Here is an 18,094-nt window from a genome sequence, read left to right on the forward strand (position 1 = left end):
ACATGAGGCTGCACGGTGACCAAATGGGCAAGCCACACAGCTCAAAGACCCGAGTTCAATTCCACCCTCTGGCATCTCTATGTGGGGTTTGCATGTTCTCCCCGTGCATGCGTGGAGAACATTTCTCCGGGTACTCCGGTTTCATCCCACATTCCAAAAACATTCCAAATTGTCCATATTTGTATGAATGTGAGTGTGAATGGTTGTTTGTCTATATGTGCCCTGTGATTGGCTGACCACCAAAATGAATGAATGAATCTAAATGACTTTAGTGCTTCAGCGTTTTTTACTGTAAGTTCTCAAAAACAGCAAAACAGCAGTACACTGCTGTTTTTGAGAAGCTAATGCATAAATCTACAGGTCAAAGATCATCTATTAACAATGTAGAGCTCAGTTGATTTAAGAAAGTACTGCAAAAAAATGCTATTTTTATAAGGGTTGTTTGCTGCTGCTGTTTTTTTTTTTTTTGAAATTGCAAAAACTTTATCGATAGTCAAAGATTCTCAAAATGACAGAAGCACACGGTAGTGTTTAGGCGCCGACGACAAAAATCCTACACATGACATTTTGTGTTCCAAGTCCACATTTCATCCAATTGGAATGAACATGTATTACAGGAAGACACACACACACACACACACACACACACACACACACACACACATAGAATAGAAAACGTATTGACATGTGCAGCAATGCTTGACGGTACAAAAGCAGAGGTGAATAACTTTCTGTGTGCATTCTCTTTTTAGGAACACACACACACACACAACACACACACACACAACACACACACACACACACGTGTCCCGGTGATTATTATTATGTGTGTGCTTTCATGCAGGCTCCCTTTTTTTTTTTACCCGGCAACCTTCTTGTGCAGCGAGAACAAGAGGCGTCTGTTCCTACGGCAGCTCAAGGGCGCAGCCTATCTACCAAAGAGTAGAATGCAAGTGAGTGTTTTTGCAGTGAAGCGGCTCTACTTGCATTTAGACGCGTTAAATAGCACAGGTCACAGAGGTCACGTTTACATTTTCCAAAATAAAAACATCTCCAATATTTATCCCAGAAACAAAGTTTTGCAATTTTTTTTTTTTTTTTGTCAAATTGTTGTAAGCGGAGCCCTGCTAAGGTTACCCCCCAGGACCAAAGCTTGACTAGCAGATGGGCCAACCAGCTGACATCCCGGCCGGGCTTCGTTTTATGTTCCTCGGGTGTCTCAGGCAAACAGGACAGCTAAGAAGGAAACGGGTGGCGGAGGGGACGGGTGCGGCATCGCGGCTCCATTTGGAGAAGAAGAAGCGAGGACAGATGGAGAGACGCCTGATGTGCTTTAACTGTGTTTGTTTGTGGTTCTTCTTGCCGGGGGGGTTGAAGTGTCAGAAGGTGGAGATTAATAAGGAGCTAATGGCGCGTCTTTTAGCTCTGTAAGGCCGGGGAATCGTTTCCTCGCTTTTTTTTTTCTTATATAAGAGGTCACAAAAGGAGCGAACCTGTCAAAAAGGCGTCATATGCTTTGAATGGGGCTGTCTCTGTGAATAAAACAAACACACTCCAGGCTCTTGAAGGACTATTGACTTGATGATTGCAAAATAAACATCTGCGTCAATACTTCATGGCTGTGTTTATGGAGAATCGATTATTCATTCAACAGTCATAATAGTATATTGTTATGTAATGTGCAATAGAAATAAAATGTGTTATTATTATTTATATTTATATATTTATTTATATTATTTATATTTATATTATTATATTATTTACATTATTTACATTATTTATATTATTTATATTTATTATTATTATTATTATATGTAGTATATATTTTTAGAAATTGGTTTATTATTATTATTATTATTATTATTATTATTATTATTATTATTATATGTAGTATATATTTTTAGAAATTTGTTTATTATTATTATTATTATTATTATTAATATTATTATATGTAGTATATATTTTTTGAAATGGGTTTATTATTATTATTATTATATGTAGTATATATTTTTTGAAATGGGTTTATTATTATTATTATTATTATTATTATTATATGTAGTATATATTTTTAGAAATGGGTTTATTATTATTATTATCATATGTAGTATATATTTTTAGAAATGGGTTTATTATTATTATATGTAGTATATATTTTTTATATTATTATATGTAGGATATATTTTTAGAAATGGGGTTTATAATAATAAAAATAATAACAGTGTACTAACATTTAAAGACACAAAGATAATGATTCACTATACATAATTGTATAAAATAAGTGAAAATAATAAATAATAATATATAATAACTCATTCATCATCTTTTCACATATTTCATACCTTTTGTTTCGGAGTCAATTTATCGCTTTAATCCCTTCTTGCAAATAAAGTCTTCAAATTAATTATTAAAAGCGTGAAATGTTTTCCCAAATATGAAAACGTGAAATAAAATAAATAGTATAATAAATAAATAAAAATGCATACTAATTTTTCAGCAATTTCAAAACACAAATAAGTGCACTAAAATTTATATTTTTTGCATTATTAGGCACCAAATGTAATATAATTTTAATAGTATTTTGTGTAGATCGATATTACTGCCATATCTTTTCCATACAATAAATGTGTATATAATTGTAATATTCTGTAATCCAGTGACATCATGTGTTTATGCCTATTTCTCATATAGGCCATCACTACAATATGATATTTCACTCGTTTTTTTTTTCTCCCCTCACTCTCTCTTGGTTCTTAATATTTCAGCGGCCTCAGATGTAACGGGCTCTTTAAAGCGCCCGTGGGGGGGCTCAGAGTCCTCGCTTTTGTCTCCCATTTCCTACTGAAACACTTTTTTTTTTTTTTTTTTCCCTTTAACCCCGTGCAGCTCTCCAACAGTTGTTGTCTCAGCCCTCTCCTCTCTGTGTGGCTCCGTCTTTCTTTTTTTTTTTTTTTTTTTCTTTTCCTCTCCCTACAACCAACACAGCATCCACACCATCATGCAGTTCAACCGCCATCGTTTCTAACCCTCCCTCTTCTATCGCTCGCTCCGTCAGTCAGAGGTCAATGCTACGTTTTTTTTTTTTTTTTTTTTTATTCGGCATGCAGGGAGGGAGCGAAAGGGGAGGTTCTTTTTTTTTTTTTTTTTATAGTCTGTGGACTAAAAATAGCTAAATATACCTGCTTTAATGTTGGGACCAGGTGTATTTTTAAGAACAGTCGCATACTCGAGGTGTTGTGAAGAGAAGGGGGGGGGGGGGGCAATCAACTACAACAACCTTATCCAGAGCTCAAAAGAGATCAGGACCTCGTTTTTACATAGCATCTACAGAGCTTTCGCTTCTGTTAGGAAAGGAAAATGTCGGAAAAAACACACATTATAATTAACAGTTAACAAAATTACAAAAATCGTATTACAAAAATATGTATTTGGTGCTCCAACATAAAAAAATTAACTAAAAACACAATACAAGGAACATAAGTTACATTAGGTAAACTTACTCATCCTTTGAAGACGCCTCACAAATACAGACTGGGAAGGTGTTCTGTAGCGCCCCTGCTGGAATCCTATAGGTACTGCGCTATTGGACGTGATTCCTTGTTTATCCTGACCAGATCGTGATAAGTGAATTTTCCGAATGTTTTTATAGTTCAGTGCTTCTCAATGATTTTCTATTGGGTAATCATTCCAACCTGCAATAAATGCCTGTTGTTCCGACTATCAAGTCTGGTGCTTGTGCATCTAACGAAACATTACAGTGACATTACTACCCGGTCTGGGAATAATACAGCTAGTGCAAAGCCAAGTTAACCACAACGAAGTAAACTAAAATAAAGAAAAATTAATCATTCTTTGCAGACTGCTTACTTTCAGGTACTGCTGCATGCATTATAATACTAAATTCGTCTAATCCAGGGGTTTCAAACACGCGGCCCGTGGCTCGTTTGAGGCCCCCGCCTTGATATGAAAGTTTAATGTTGGATGTATGGATGCTGTATGGTATCATGTACCCAGAAAAAATTATTACGTTTGATTAATGTTCATGTTAAAGGTTAAATAACTGTTAATAGTTATCCTCCCTATCCGTGTGGAAGTGGTAAGTTTTTGGCTATTTAAGTTGAAAGGAAATAACTTGAAGGCTACCGTTTTTAGGTCGCTAGCTGTCTAGTTTGCGAGTTAGCATGTGTCTCAAGACCCTGCAGTTGCGCAATATGTTGTAAATAAAAAGTATAAATGTGACTATAGTCGTGTTTTGTCATGTCTACAGGGCTCTAATAATGCTTTGTTCATTTTAATGTGAAAAAAATAATTTGTCTACCCACCAACTATATGTGGTTTCTTAAGTTTTTATTATTTGCTGTTTTATTATTATTATTATATTTATTTATTACTGATTGATTTTTTTCTTTATTCTTGATTTGTTTATTTATTTTTCATCTTATTTTGTGCAGAAAAATAAAAATTAAGATATTCGAGAACTGTGGAATGTTTTATCAGAGCTTTTCTTGTAGAAAATCGGAACAAAAGCAAAGTTTATTAATTTTTCTGTTTTTAATAAATGCGTTTTTTTGTTGGTTTTTTTTGGAAAACCTGATGCGGCCCAGCCTCGCCCAGACCCTAGCTCCAGTGGCCCCCCAAGTAAATTGAGTTTGAGACCCCTGGTGTAATCGGAAAAGGAGGAATTTCCCATAGGACTTAAGTATATACAAACAAGTTAACCGCTGTTTAATAAAAAACAAAAATAAATCAAGAATACTCAACTTTTGAGGACGCCACACAAACATGGAATAGAAAGGTAATTTTGTAAAGTAATTAGAAGTGTATTTACGGTAGTATTTGCTTGGTAAAAGTAACGGTTTCGAACTGAATTCAATTCATTATCCAACTTTTGAAGTATCCACTTTATTTTTTTGTAAAGACCTAAAACAATCGACTCCAACGACTGACTGAACTGAAGCATCCGTAATTTGAGATTCACAGAAACGAGTTTTATCGTCCATTTGATGATTCTTTTGATTTTCGGCGCAATCTCGAAAAAAGTTCGCTTCACCACTCCGAGAGGTAAATGATTACTTCCAAGATATCTCATTACGGGATTTTTTTTAGAGTTTGATCAAACGCTAAAAAAAAGTTGACGCACTGATCCGTACTGCGCTTCATTGGAGCGCCACTTAACCCGAGTTAATTTTGTGAATTTTTTTTTTTTTTTTTTTTTTTTAAGCACTCGTCAACTTATAGACAAGCACACACGCTTGAGGCTGTTGGTTCAGCGCTTCCCATTTCCATTGAGCCTCCGTATGCTAGCTCGCCATTGTGCACCCCGAGACCTTTTGTCCAACAGGAGCTAGCGCAGTTGAAGCGTAAACAAGAGTTTTTTTATGCTGCGATATAAACTGTTGCCGGTGGACCCCTAAATCCCCAGAACAGCTGAGTCCTCGGGTGTCAAAGATAATGGCGATTTATTGCAACGCGAGGCTTTCTCGTTGCCCCTTGCGTCCCCCTTTTTCCCAATCGTCGCCCCCCCCCCCCCCACCCCACCCCACCACCACCTCCTCAAACAGATTAAAATTAAGCCGTAAACATGTGAGGATGGAATTAACACATTTAGCGAGTCTCCTCTTCCCACATTTTCGCTCCAGAGCGGCGGCTGATCCCCGCGCCGCAGAAACGCGGCTGCAATTTTAATGACTGGCGACGTTTTTGAAGTCTACATGAAAAAAAAAAAAGCGCCGCTCGCCGTTTGTGGCGGCGCTAGATATGGCCAGCTCGTGATTGGAAGAGGGGGGGTACGCAAGGAGGGGCGGAGGTTTTTGGGGAGAAGGGGCGGTGTGGGGCATGCGCCGCAGGCTCGGACTCCGGGCTCTTTCGATAGCATCGGTGTCATTTTCCTCTCCAACGATAAGACGCCTTGCTGACAAGGTCCGATTAGGGGGAGAAAAAAATAATTATTGAGACGCCTTTCATCCGCTGGGGGGTTTGCCGATAAACAGCACACCCGTGGCTATATTTTTAAGAGGCGTATACATTCAGGAAATATACTTTTAAACTATATTTTGGGAGTGCCTTTTTTTTTTTTTTTTTTTTTTTTCAAAAAAAAAAAAAAAAAAAAAAAGAAAAACACACTTTCACCCCCCCTTTAAAAACATGTTTTTTCTTAGGCCTCCTTTGGCACGCTGTGAAATATTTAAGTCCTCGCTCTCGGCACCGTTAATCTAACAATTATCAAATGACTCCATATTCCGTGTGAACACAATGCAACGTTCCGATTGTATGGAAGTACAAGACATTTATTATGCGGTACCTCAAGGAGATCCACGTTCGGCCTTTTTTTTTTTTTTTTTTTTTTTTAAATAAAAAAGAAAGACTCTGAAAACATGCATGAGTATGACGTGGAACACATATGAATATAATATTACACGTTTATTACTACAGTATATGCAAATGATTAAGTTCTGTATTATATGTATTTAAAAGAAAGCATATATATATATATATAATTAATATAAATTCATGCTCTTTATTAGTACTTTTATGCAGTGTAGACCAGGGGTCTCAAACACGTGGCCCGCAGGACACGAGTTTGAGGCCCGCGCAAGTTTGATATGGATGCTGTATGGTATCATGTACCCAGAAAAAAATTATTACGTTTTAATTCATGTTCATGTTAAAGGTTAAATAACTGTTAATAGTTATCCTCCCTATCCGTGTGGAAGTGGTACGTTTTTGGCAATTTAAGTTTCAAGGAAATAACTTAATAAGGCTACCGTTTAGGTCGCTAGCTCTCTAGTTTGCGAGTTAGCATGTGTCTCGAGACCCTGCAGTTGCGCAATATGTTGTAAATAAAAAGAGTATAAATGTGACTATAGTCGTGTTTTGTCATGTCTACAGGGCTCTAATAATGCTTTGTTCATTTTAATGTGAAAAAAATAATTTGTCTACCCACCAACTATATGTGGTTTATTAAGTTTTTATTATTTGATGTTTTATTATTATTATTTATTTATTTTGTTTATTTTTTTTTTCAAATTATTTTGTGCAGAAAAATAAAAATTAAGATATTTGAGAACAGTGGAATGTTTTATCAGAGCTTTTATTGTAGAAAAATTGGAACCAAAGCAAATTTTTTTTAATTTTTTTTTTTTTTTAATAAATGCATTTTTTTTTTTAAACCTGATGCGACCCAGTCTCACCCAGACCCAAGCTCCAGTGGCCCCCCCAAGTAAATTGAGTTTAAAACCCCTGTTGTAGACAGTATTGAAATTCCTAATATAGGTCAAGAGTTGATAAACTTTGAGAAACACTGTATTACATATCATTTACTTTAAACTTTTTTTTTGGGTAAATATTGCATATTTTATTAGCCTAGATGAATTCATAACTCCAAATGTCTTCACCAAAAGGATGCGATGAACTATAAAATGTGTCAAAGAACAAACAACGGCCTTGGATTAAAACCACCCCGGGGATGGATATGAACGTGGAGTCATTGTTCACTCATTTGGTGGCCGAGCACCCAAAAATAGAAGAAGAGAAGAAGAAGACAAGTGTGGGGGGGGGGGGGACGAGTACGGAGGGCCGAAACAGATGCGTCTTCCCGGGCCACTCCAGCGCCCGTGGCCTCCCAGCAAGCTCCACTCCACTTCAAACGACTGCTAATAATGTTTACGCAAAGATATTTATTTATTTGTTTATTTCTGGCCTTTTCTCCGGCACCCCCCCCCCCCCCCTTTTTTTTCGCTTTACAGAACCCACCCTCCCTCTTTCGTTCAAAATCAAACTGCTTTAAAACACAACAATGTCCTCTTTAATATCGGCGTCACATCATCACAGGGTCCTCGCGAGCCCGCCTTGGTGGCTGCTTAGCTCAGACCCGGCAATGGCGGCGATGGCGGCGCCACTTTGTTGCTCGCTTCAATGATTTATGACAAAAAAAAAAAAAAGAGAGAGAGAATACGAGAGAGACAGAAAAGAGACCGAGATTGTGATTGACAAGCTCTAATCAGCTTATCTTCCATACTAATAAAGTTGATGGCCCGCAGTGCTGCTCTCTACCTGGTGTGCGGGCCCCCGGAGGCCTTTCTGCTTATCTAAACGGGACTGAAATCAATCCCTAATGAGCTGTTTTCATTTTTTTTCGGTATCGATTCCCGATTCCCGACGACACAAGAGACGAAGTGTCCTCTGAAGTGCTCAGCGTGCGTCTCTGTTTGGACGCTTTTAGAAGCCGAGTGGAAAGTCTTTGTCTTGCTATTTATTTAGCTATTGCTAAATTATTATGTCAATTATTAGGACAAAAAAAATACTATATTATATTATCTCTAGAATTTATACACATCTACATCATTATAGCAACACTACTGTCAACTAAAAAGTATTACAAGTGACATACTAATAATAACAGGTCTATTCAAGTTCTAAATATTGCAATATTTTGAATTATTTTCAAAATTATTTGGTCATATTTTTGCTAAAAATGCTGTCATGTAATTATATTGAAGTCTATCATGACATCGATTGTTAACCAAAAAAGGGAAAACAAAATTAATTAACAATTCAGTAAGAAGTAAATATAGATAAAAGTATTTTAAAATAATAATAATAAATAAACTGGAAATGGTGCTTCATTATTGTAAATTTTTTTCTAAATTATTACGCCATATTTCCGCATGAAAAGTACTGTTTTTATTTTAGAAATGCTGCAAAATTGCATTAATTATACCAAACAGCATATATATGGTACAACATGACTGTCAATAAATATATTAAATTTTTAATTAACACATATTTCTCCAGTTATTATTTGCAAAAAAAAAATAAAATGAATTAAGAATTGTGTATCGTACAAATCCTGTAAAATTATATTTAATTTGAAAGCAATCCAAAAAAATCGATTCAAGATCTAAAAATAAAGTCAATATCAATGTTATTCATTATTTGAAATTATTTCTTATAATTATGGATAGTCATCATCAACAACAAAACAATTACTAATTTAAATCTAATATCTAATATCTAATATCAGGCTACAGTCCAGCCAAGTAAGATCAATAAATAGAATTTAATGACAGCAAAATGTTAATCGAAACACAAAATATTTACTCCATTATTGGAAAAATGTCAATAAAATCAGACAAATATAAATAAATCAGTGCTGCAAGGTAAAAATATATTAATCCCAGTCCTATATTTTTTATAGAAGTCAAAAAATAAAAGTATCAAATCACTCAATATTGAGTCCAAAGTGTTAAAAAAAAAAAAAAAACGGTCTTAAGTGCACGCCCTCCCTCTTTCTTTGCAAAGCGTCTGGCTTGTTTGCAACGTCTGGACTTTCAAGTCGGCGCTCCCTTACTATTTATTTATTTTTTTTTTAAGCTAACAAAGTTCTATACTTTATTTATGAGACAAAAAAAAAACCCTGCTGGTAAATAAATAGTGCCGTACGTCCAGGAAGTGTGCTCTATAAGCCCTTTTTTAATGCTTTTGACAAACCTTTGTTTTTATTTAAATACACTCCAGAGGAGAGAGAGAAAGAAAAAAAATAACTAAATGATAAAAATCTGATGATGATACACTGCAAAAATTTGAAGAAGATACTTCTCTTTCTTTAAGATGCATTGTGAGTGGATAAAAGTGGAATTTCTTCATTCTTTTTGAAATAAAAATGTCCTTTTTATGGTCTCAAAGGCCTCACTCTCAATATGGATGGAGAGTTGAAATTAGCGTTAAATCACAATTCCAATATTTTGGAGGAAATGTTCTAATAATTTCTATTTCAAAGCTTATTTTAAGTCTGAGGCTCCCTTAAATGATCATTTTGTATTTGACGAGTCTTGAAAGGAAAAGGCACGACAAATAACGCAGCGTTTGTAAACAACTCCAGTGTCAGACACACACGTTTATGCTCCAAAGCAGGGGGTCTCAAACATACGGTCACGGGACCAAAATGGGTTGTTTTTAGTTGGGAGTAGAATATGAATATAATACTAATGATGATCAAGGGGTTTTGTGGACGTCTTGTGTTTTCTTTAGCATTAGTTTATGGTTTATTTATGGCGTGTTTGGGCCTGGGCCACATACGTATATATATTTCTTGAATGAGTAAATATTGTATTATTTGACAAGAATTTTACAACATCATTGTTTTGGTATTTTAATATTTGACTAGCTAGCTGCGTATTTTCCATATGCTAACTGTCTTCAGCCTAAAAAATGTCTAAAATGACTATATGAACCTCGTTTATAGCGGTTAATTGGTTCCAGATCTGACTTAAATCAATTTGTGATTAATTACGATATATCGGATTTCATGGAAATTGGACACATTGGTTGCAGGGTTGGTTTTTTTTCTTCAGGGATTGAGTTTTTGGTAGGGACATTTGAAAAAAAAAAAAAAAAAAAAAGTATGGTGGAAACTTGGTTAGAGTACGCCCCTGGTTAGCGTAGTCTTGGTTTACAAAAATAGCATACAATACAGCAAACCTATAGACTCAGCCTCAGTGTATTGTCAATCTAGCCTCATAGAAGAAGACCTTCTTGACTCACAGTGCACAATCCGAGTTGCACAACACTTACATACAACTGATAAAAAAAACACAAAATAAATTGTTATCACTCTCACACAAACGTAACTTTCACTTTCTAGAGCACGGCAACTACTATGTACAGTCATGGGAAAAATTCAACTGAAAGAATTTATTGCATTATTTGTATTAGCGTACGTTTTGGTTAGAGTTTGACCTTCTGGAATGGATTGACGACGCTAACCAAGGTTCCACTGGACAGTTGTCCCTTGTTTATATAGTTGGGTTCCAGACCCGACTTAAATAAATTTCTGTGATGTAGAATTCAATCTTTTAAAAAAAAAAAAAAAATAAGATTTTTGTAGTTTATGACATTCTAAACACAGGTAACATTATTAGAGCCCCGCAGACAGAAAATAACACCCCTATAGTTTTTGCAGGGACTCGAGACAGCCACCATCTAGGGTACAAACTAACCACTTCCACACGAGATGGAGTACATAGCATGACCGGCTTTGTGCTATGTTTAGGTGATGTAATGTCAACTACAGCCCCATCAACGTTCCTTGACCATAACACTACATATGACTTTATTTTGGTCCGACTAATTCCGTATTTTCCATATATATTAACCGTTTTCAGTCTGTCTCCTGATTGGTTGGAATTATGGCACTTTTAGGAACTTTAGGGCGACCAAACTCATTTTTTGTGGACTCCTACAGAGCAGCTACACACAATAACCCGCATAATAACAGCTTTGTATATCTTCCAGAATCTGCACCTATTCCAGATGTATTTCGTTGGATTTTCCAAAACGGTCTGTTTTCATTTGTGGTAATTTGTTGTTAAAGTGGTTAAGAGCTACAGGTTGGAGACCCCTGACTTATAGTCTATGAACTCAAAGAGTGCAGACAATCTTGGCAGTCTAGTGTAAATTTTTCGGGTAGATCCGCCAATTGTGGTGGAAAAGGCTATTAGCAACTCCATTGTATGCACACTCTATATTGCTACACAGACAACCACTAAAATAAACACAGTTAGGACACTGATAAATTAAAGTTGAAACTTTTCCAACATGTAACGTTGGAAAAGTTTGTGCCTGATGTTTGCCTCATTGGGAAAGTTCAAAGCGGAATATTTCCTGGAATACATTAACGTTAGCTCCGTTCCAATACGGTGACATCTTTAACAAAAAGTGCAGCGTCCGTACAAGGAAATCCGAAAAAAAACAGAACATTCAGAAACATCCTGAATTTATTTCAGCGCTAACTTCGTTATCGGAACGTCATAACGTCATTATCGGAAACATTGGCATAGTTTAACACGATAATACAACATTCGAAGAACATTTATACGTCAGAAGTGGGACTAGCCTAATAAATCGTAACAATAAAACCGTTGTTTTGCAGTTGACTATGGCGTATTATTAATATTTTTAGACATTTAACATCCGTTTGGGCTAGCTCACATGGATTGTGTTTTGGATTGAATCGTCATTGTCGTTCCTTTTTTCGATAACGTTCTACCGGCTTTTGATTGTTTGGCTAAAATGGCTAAATTTTTCAAGGTTATCGAGCTACTTGTTTATAAAAAAAATTTTTGTTGTTAGCTGTTTTTGTTTACGAATTTGTTACATTTAACTAACAATGCATGGCATGAATCTGCGTTATCCACGTTCTTTTTTTGTTGACTCCCCATTTTCGTTACTTCGCCTTTTCCCCGAATGACTTTCTTCCGACTTCGGATTGTCTCAAATAGCTACAATTTTAAGGTTCTAGCACCACCTGTTGCTTTAGCATATTTTTCACGGGTAGTGTTCAAATTTCCAACACTTTTTAAGCAAACATATGTTGATTTTTGATTATTTTTTTCGTACATTTTATCGTTTTAGTTAGCTCTTAACAAATATGGTATGATTTTGCTCTCAACAAACATAGTCCCTTTTCCTTGACTCATCATTGAGCTTTTTTTTCCTGAATGACTTTCTTTATGATTGGCTAAAATGTTCCAAATAAAAAGATTTATATTTGTATTTGATATTATTCTTGTGCATGTCGAGCATCGCCTGTTGTTTATGGTACACGCTCCACAGCAAGCAAATATATTTTTTCATGCGGATAGAATTTTTTTTTTTTTTTTCCCTGGATAAAACTCTTTTCAGCTTTACAAATCTTAGCATTTATATCCAAGTGTCAAGTTGCATATTCCCAGTGCGTGATTCTACCTTCTTTTGTGCGGCTGCCATGTTTGACCCACGTGCGTGGCATCATTTCAGGTTGTGCAACTGAGCGGAGGCCGGTAAGCGAGGGGGTCACGGATTAAACACGCGAGGGTGATGGTGGGGGTAGGGGGTGGGTGGGAGGCAGGGTCCCGTCACACAAACGCACCCTGCAGGTCGGTCGGCATGGACCAAGCCAAGTGTACGGGATAAACGGAGGGCATTGTTCTGAGACGGGTCAGGCGGAGGTGACATAGAGGTCGGGGGTCGTGTGGTTGATGACGGCTGGAGATAAAAAAAAAAAAAAAAACAGGCCACTTTTCAACACTACTCTACTAGAAGATTACTGTGTGGGATTTTTTTTTTAATCTGAATTTGTTAGGGAAAGATTCATATTTAAGAATTTGTGACTAGCTACGGTTTCAGGGAACATCAAAAAAAAAAAAAAAAAAAAGATCTGGTCTGCGTTCGAACCTTCCTTGACTTGAATTATTAAATCCGTCAGTGTTGCACGCCGACGCCATTTATAGTGTAAATTGACAAACTTTCTCCAAACTACAACGAGGGAAAAAGCCACAGTTGATACTCCAAGAACAAGAGCTTTGATACATCTCCGAGGAATACGAATACGGAATGTGCTGACTGCCGAGGAAGCGAGGATAAAAAAAAAAAAAAAACTAACTGGTTAAATCTATTTAAGCTCCAAATGAGTGTCTTATAATAAAAAAAACAACCTTATTAATAAGAAGGATGCTTTATTTTTGATGTATTTTTTTTTCCTTCCTGCTGAATTAAGAATTTGAGCATTGTTTATTTTTGTAGGACTCTTGTCTATTTACGTAGAAAATAAAAATAAAAAAAATAAAAAAAAACACCACACAGACAATGGCGTAGAGATGCATGAATTTTCTTCGGCAGCGACGGCTCGATCTATCGCCTGTACGCTTCTTTCTCTCTCCCAGCCCGCCTCACCTTTTGATGTGCTCCCGAAAATGTCACCAGGCGTCAAGAAACCATTTTTTTTTTAACTCCTCTATCCGAACCCCATCCCACCCACCAACACACATTTCCACCCACCTCACATATGAGCGAGCCAATTTGCTGTCGCTCACTCATCCACCACACACACTATCTCCAAATACACCTCCCAGCCCGCCCCAATCAGAGTAAAAAAAAAAAAAAAAAAAAAAAAAAACAAAGAATACCTACCCGTTTCTACTGCTATTTGGTAGCCGGCCTCCAGTCGCCGCGATGACCTTTCCAGCCTTTCCGTGTTATCCAACAGATGCGCTCTCTGCAACAAATAGACAAGAGAAAAAAAAACTAGAGGACGTCTGAGAAAAAAAAAAAAAAAAATTGATTGAGAGCACTGGGACGCATTTCAAACAAACGCATCACCTAAACACAAACGCATACATACGCCGAGACCGAGCGTGTCCGCAGAGACAACAATAACACCGCCAAGGTTGGCAATAACCTTCATGGATGACAATGTGTTATATGCTGATGGAATATCAAGCGCGTGCATGTCGGGGATGAAAATTTGAGGGGTGACAGCGCCTCATCTTGGGCAACGAACAAAAATGTAATAAAAAGTAGGCCTTTTTTTTATTCCATTTTGAACAGACTTTGCACTGGAGGTGAAGGGAAATAGAAACTGGAAATGGCTACACCATCGGATTTCATGGAAATTGGACACATTGGTTGTAGGGTTTTTTTTTTTATTTATTCTTCAGGGATCGAGTTTTTGGTAGGGACATTTGAAAAAAAAAAAAAAAAGTATGGTGGAAACTTGGTTAGAGTACGCCCCTGGTTAGCGTAGTCTTGGTTTACAAAAATAGCATACAATTCAGCAAACCTATAGACTCAGCCTCAGTGTATTGTCAATCTAGTCTCATAGAAGACCTTCTTGACTCACAGTGCACAATCCGAGTTGCACAACACTTACATACAACTGATGAAAAAATACTGACAGACACACAATAAATTGTTATCACTGTCACACAAACGTAACTTTCACTTTCTAGAGGGGCGGCTACTACTGTGTACAATCATGGCAAAAATTCAACTGAAAGAATTTATTGCATTATTTGTTACTGAAAAGAAAATGACTTGGTTAGCGTACGTTTTGGTTTGAGTCTGACCTTCCGGAATGGAAGGATTGACGCTAACCAAGGTTCCACTGGACATTTGTCCCTCATTTATAACAGTTAATTGGTTCCAGATCCGACTTAAATACATTTCTGTGATGTAGAATTCAATCTTTAAAAAAAAAAATTAAGATTTTTGTAGTTTGACATTCTAAACACAAGTAACATTATTAGAGACCCGCAGACATAAAATAACACCCCTATAGTTTTTGCAGGGACTAGAGACAGCCACTATCTAGGGTAAAAACTAACCACTTCCACACGAGATGGAGTCAGCAGTCATGCTATGTTTAGATAATGTAATGTAAACTATAGTCCCATCAATGTTGTCATTAATGCCGCCTAGCGACCAGAACACTACATATGACTTATATTTCAACATTATTTGACTAATAACAGACCATTGTCTATCACGAAAACGCGATCATTAATTAACTAATTAATCAATTTCTGAAAAAAAATTGTGAGTGAACGACTTCTCCCAAAGTAAGCCAAAGTTTTTCTTCCTGTCACTCACAAACATATATACATACATGATACAAGTGCCTATGGGGTTGGGTGAGTTAGCAAACAGAAAGAGTGATGATGATTATTATTTTTTAGATAATGACGATCAACTGTGGAGCTGGTCTACAAGTTATTTTATCTTTGATTATTAAAAAAAAAGCATTGTTCTTATATGGAGTATTGTCTTATAAAATGTCGTATTGGCTTCATTCGATCAGATCAAAAAAAAAAAAAAAAACCTAGCATGTTTGCGTAAATGTTCTGATGGTCTTTCTGATATGCAAACTCTTATGAGACTCACTTCAACACTCACAAAAAAGCAACCACGTCATTTTAAATGACAAGTGCCTTTCTGACAAGGGCTGATGCCCACCACATGAGTGGAGGGGACAAGGGGGAGGAAGTAAAAACGGAGAGATTTTGTTGAGCTGTCAAAACATGTAGCAGCTAATCACTCAAGAGGTAATAAAAAAAAAAAAAAAAAAAAAAAAAAAAAGGAAGAAGGACGTCGACACACTTTTCAAAGTTTGACAATATGAGGCATGGGGAAGAAAAAGAGCTCCCTCTGAACGCCTTCCTTCCTTCCTTTCCCTCGCCTTCCATCTTTGTGGCGCCATTGACGGATGTCATTTAAAATAGCGGAGATGCGTTTGAGTGCTTAGAAGGCAGAGGGGCAGGGGGGGCAAGATGGAGGGGTAAAAAAAAAAAAAGCAGGGGATGAACGGTAAACACGGAAGGAGGAAAAAACGTCCCACTTCTGGATCAGCGGCACTGACACGGAATGGCATTTTTGGACACCGGCTGTGTGAAAGGGTGCTGCGCTTCTCACTGTTCATTGTTCGAAACCCAAAAATCCAAAGAAAAAGCATCATAAATACTCACTGACTAGATATGCTTGTGCAACAGGCGTTAAAAAAATTTTAATCCGATTTTAAGAAAATGCTACTTTTGGTGATTTTTTTTTCCCACAGCCGTAACAGAGGCGGGATAAAGCCTTTGAGCAAGGGTTGTCTGCAGTGCACCGACAGTGGCACTCTCACCCTGTGCAGGGTAGTCGACAGTGCCCAGTTATGTTGGAAAAAATTGCCGCTATTCACCTTCACGCATGGAATTATCTGTATTTCGTATTGCTGTGTGAAAGTACACTCAGGCGGATAAATGTAGGATCTACTGTTAAAGGTATTTTTAAAGGATCTCAGTATAAAAGAGGCCCGAAGAGAGATGGTTTTTGGTTTTAAAAAAATGTGTGGAAGTGAGAGACGGTGTCATGATCCAGAGCTGTAACAGAGGCGGCATGACACCTGTGTGCAAAGCTATTCCACAAAGCCGGGACAGGGGGTCTTGTTTAATTCACCCTGTTGTGTTGGACACAATTGTCGCTGTCCATACGTCTTATTCACCTTCATGCATGGAATTATCTGTATTTCGTATTGCTGTGTGAAAGTACACTCAGGCGGATAAATGTAGGAACTACTGTTAAAGGTATTTTTAAAGGATCTCAGTATAAAAGAGGCTCAAAGAGAGGTGTTTTTTTTGGTAAAAAGGCATGATCCCAAGCTGTAACAGAGGCGGTATGACACCTGTGTGCAAAGCTATTCCACAATGCCGGGACAGGGGGTCTCCTTTTACTGACCCTGTTGTATTGGAAGCAATTGTTGCTGTTTGACGAGTATTTTATAGGCCTGTTTTGTCGTCATGCATAAAAATATTTGAATTCTGTGTGAAAGTACACACAGACAGATAAATGTAGGATCTACTGTTAGAGGTCTTTTTAAAAGATCTCAGTATAAAAGAGGCTCAAAGAGAGGTGGTGGCATGATCCCGAGCTGTAACAGAGGCGGCATGACACCTGTGTGCAAAGCTATTACACAATGCCGGGACAGGGGGTCTCCTTTTACTCACCCTGTTGTATTGGAAGCAATTGTCGCTGTTTGACGAGTATTTTATAGGTCTGTTTTGTCGTCATGCATAAAAATATTTGAATGCTGTGTGAAAGTACACACAAACGGATACATTTTGAGTCTAGTGATGCAGCTTTTTTTAAAAGATTTCAGTGTAAAGGGAGATGTTTTTGTTAAAAACGTGTGAGTGGATTAGCCCGCAGGCCTCACAGCTGGGAGACCCGAGTTCAATTCCACCCTCGGCCATCTCTGTGTGGATTTTGCCTGTTCTCCCCGTGCATGCGTGGGTTTTCTCCGGGTACTCCGGTTTCCTCCCACATTCCAAAAACATGCTAGGTTAATTAGCGACTCCAAATTGTCCATAGGTATGAATGTGAGTGTGAATGGTTGTTTGTCTATATGTGCCCTGTGATTGGCTGGCGACCGCACCTCTTGCCCGAAGTCAGCTGGGATAGGCTCCAGCATGCTCCATGACCCTTGTGATGATAAGCGGTAGAAAATGAATGAATGAATACATAAGTGGACGGTGGTGGGATGGTTCCGAGCAGTAACAATGGCGGTATAACATCTGTGTGTAAGGGTAGTCTGCAATGCCGGGACAGGAATACTCCCTTGGACAAGATTATCATTGTCCGACTTTTTTGTCATTATGCATCAAATTATCATATTGCGTCATGTGGCTTTGCTGTGTGAAAGCACGCACAGTCGCTTGTTGTATTCACTTCGCCGGGTTCTGTATAAAAGGCAAGTGTCATATCAACTGTTACAGGTCAGATACGGAGATTTTCAAGTGTAACAGAA

The 18,094-nt window shown here is 37.3% G+C and overlaps 1 protein-coding gene across 4 annotated transcripts in view; it reads right to left on the reverse strand.

Moving 5' to 3' along the window:
• vti1a (vesicle transport through interaction with t-SNAREs 1A) overlaps window positions 1-18,094 on the reverse strand; it is a 159,044-nt gene that overhangs the window by 105,731 nt on the left and 35,219 nt on the right. For all 4 annotated transcript variants that reach the window (XM_058062704.1, XM_058062703.1, XM_058062702.1 and 1 more), the window contains one exon: window positions 13,945-14,029. In XM_058062704.1, the coding sequence (XP_057918687.1) occupies window positions 13,945-14,029 (85 nt within the window). The remainder of the gene's footprint in view (window positions 1-13,944; window positions 14,030-18,094) is intronic.

Source organism: Doryrhamphus excisus, chromosome 22 (genome assembly GCF_030265055.1).
Source record: "Doryrhamphus excisus isolate RoL2022-K1 chromosome 22, RoL_Dexc_1.0, whole genome shotgun sequence".
NCBI lineage: Eukaryota > Metazoa > Chordata > Actinopteri > Syngnathiformes > Syngnathidae > Doryrhamphus > Doryrhamphus excisus.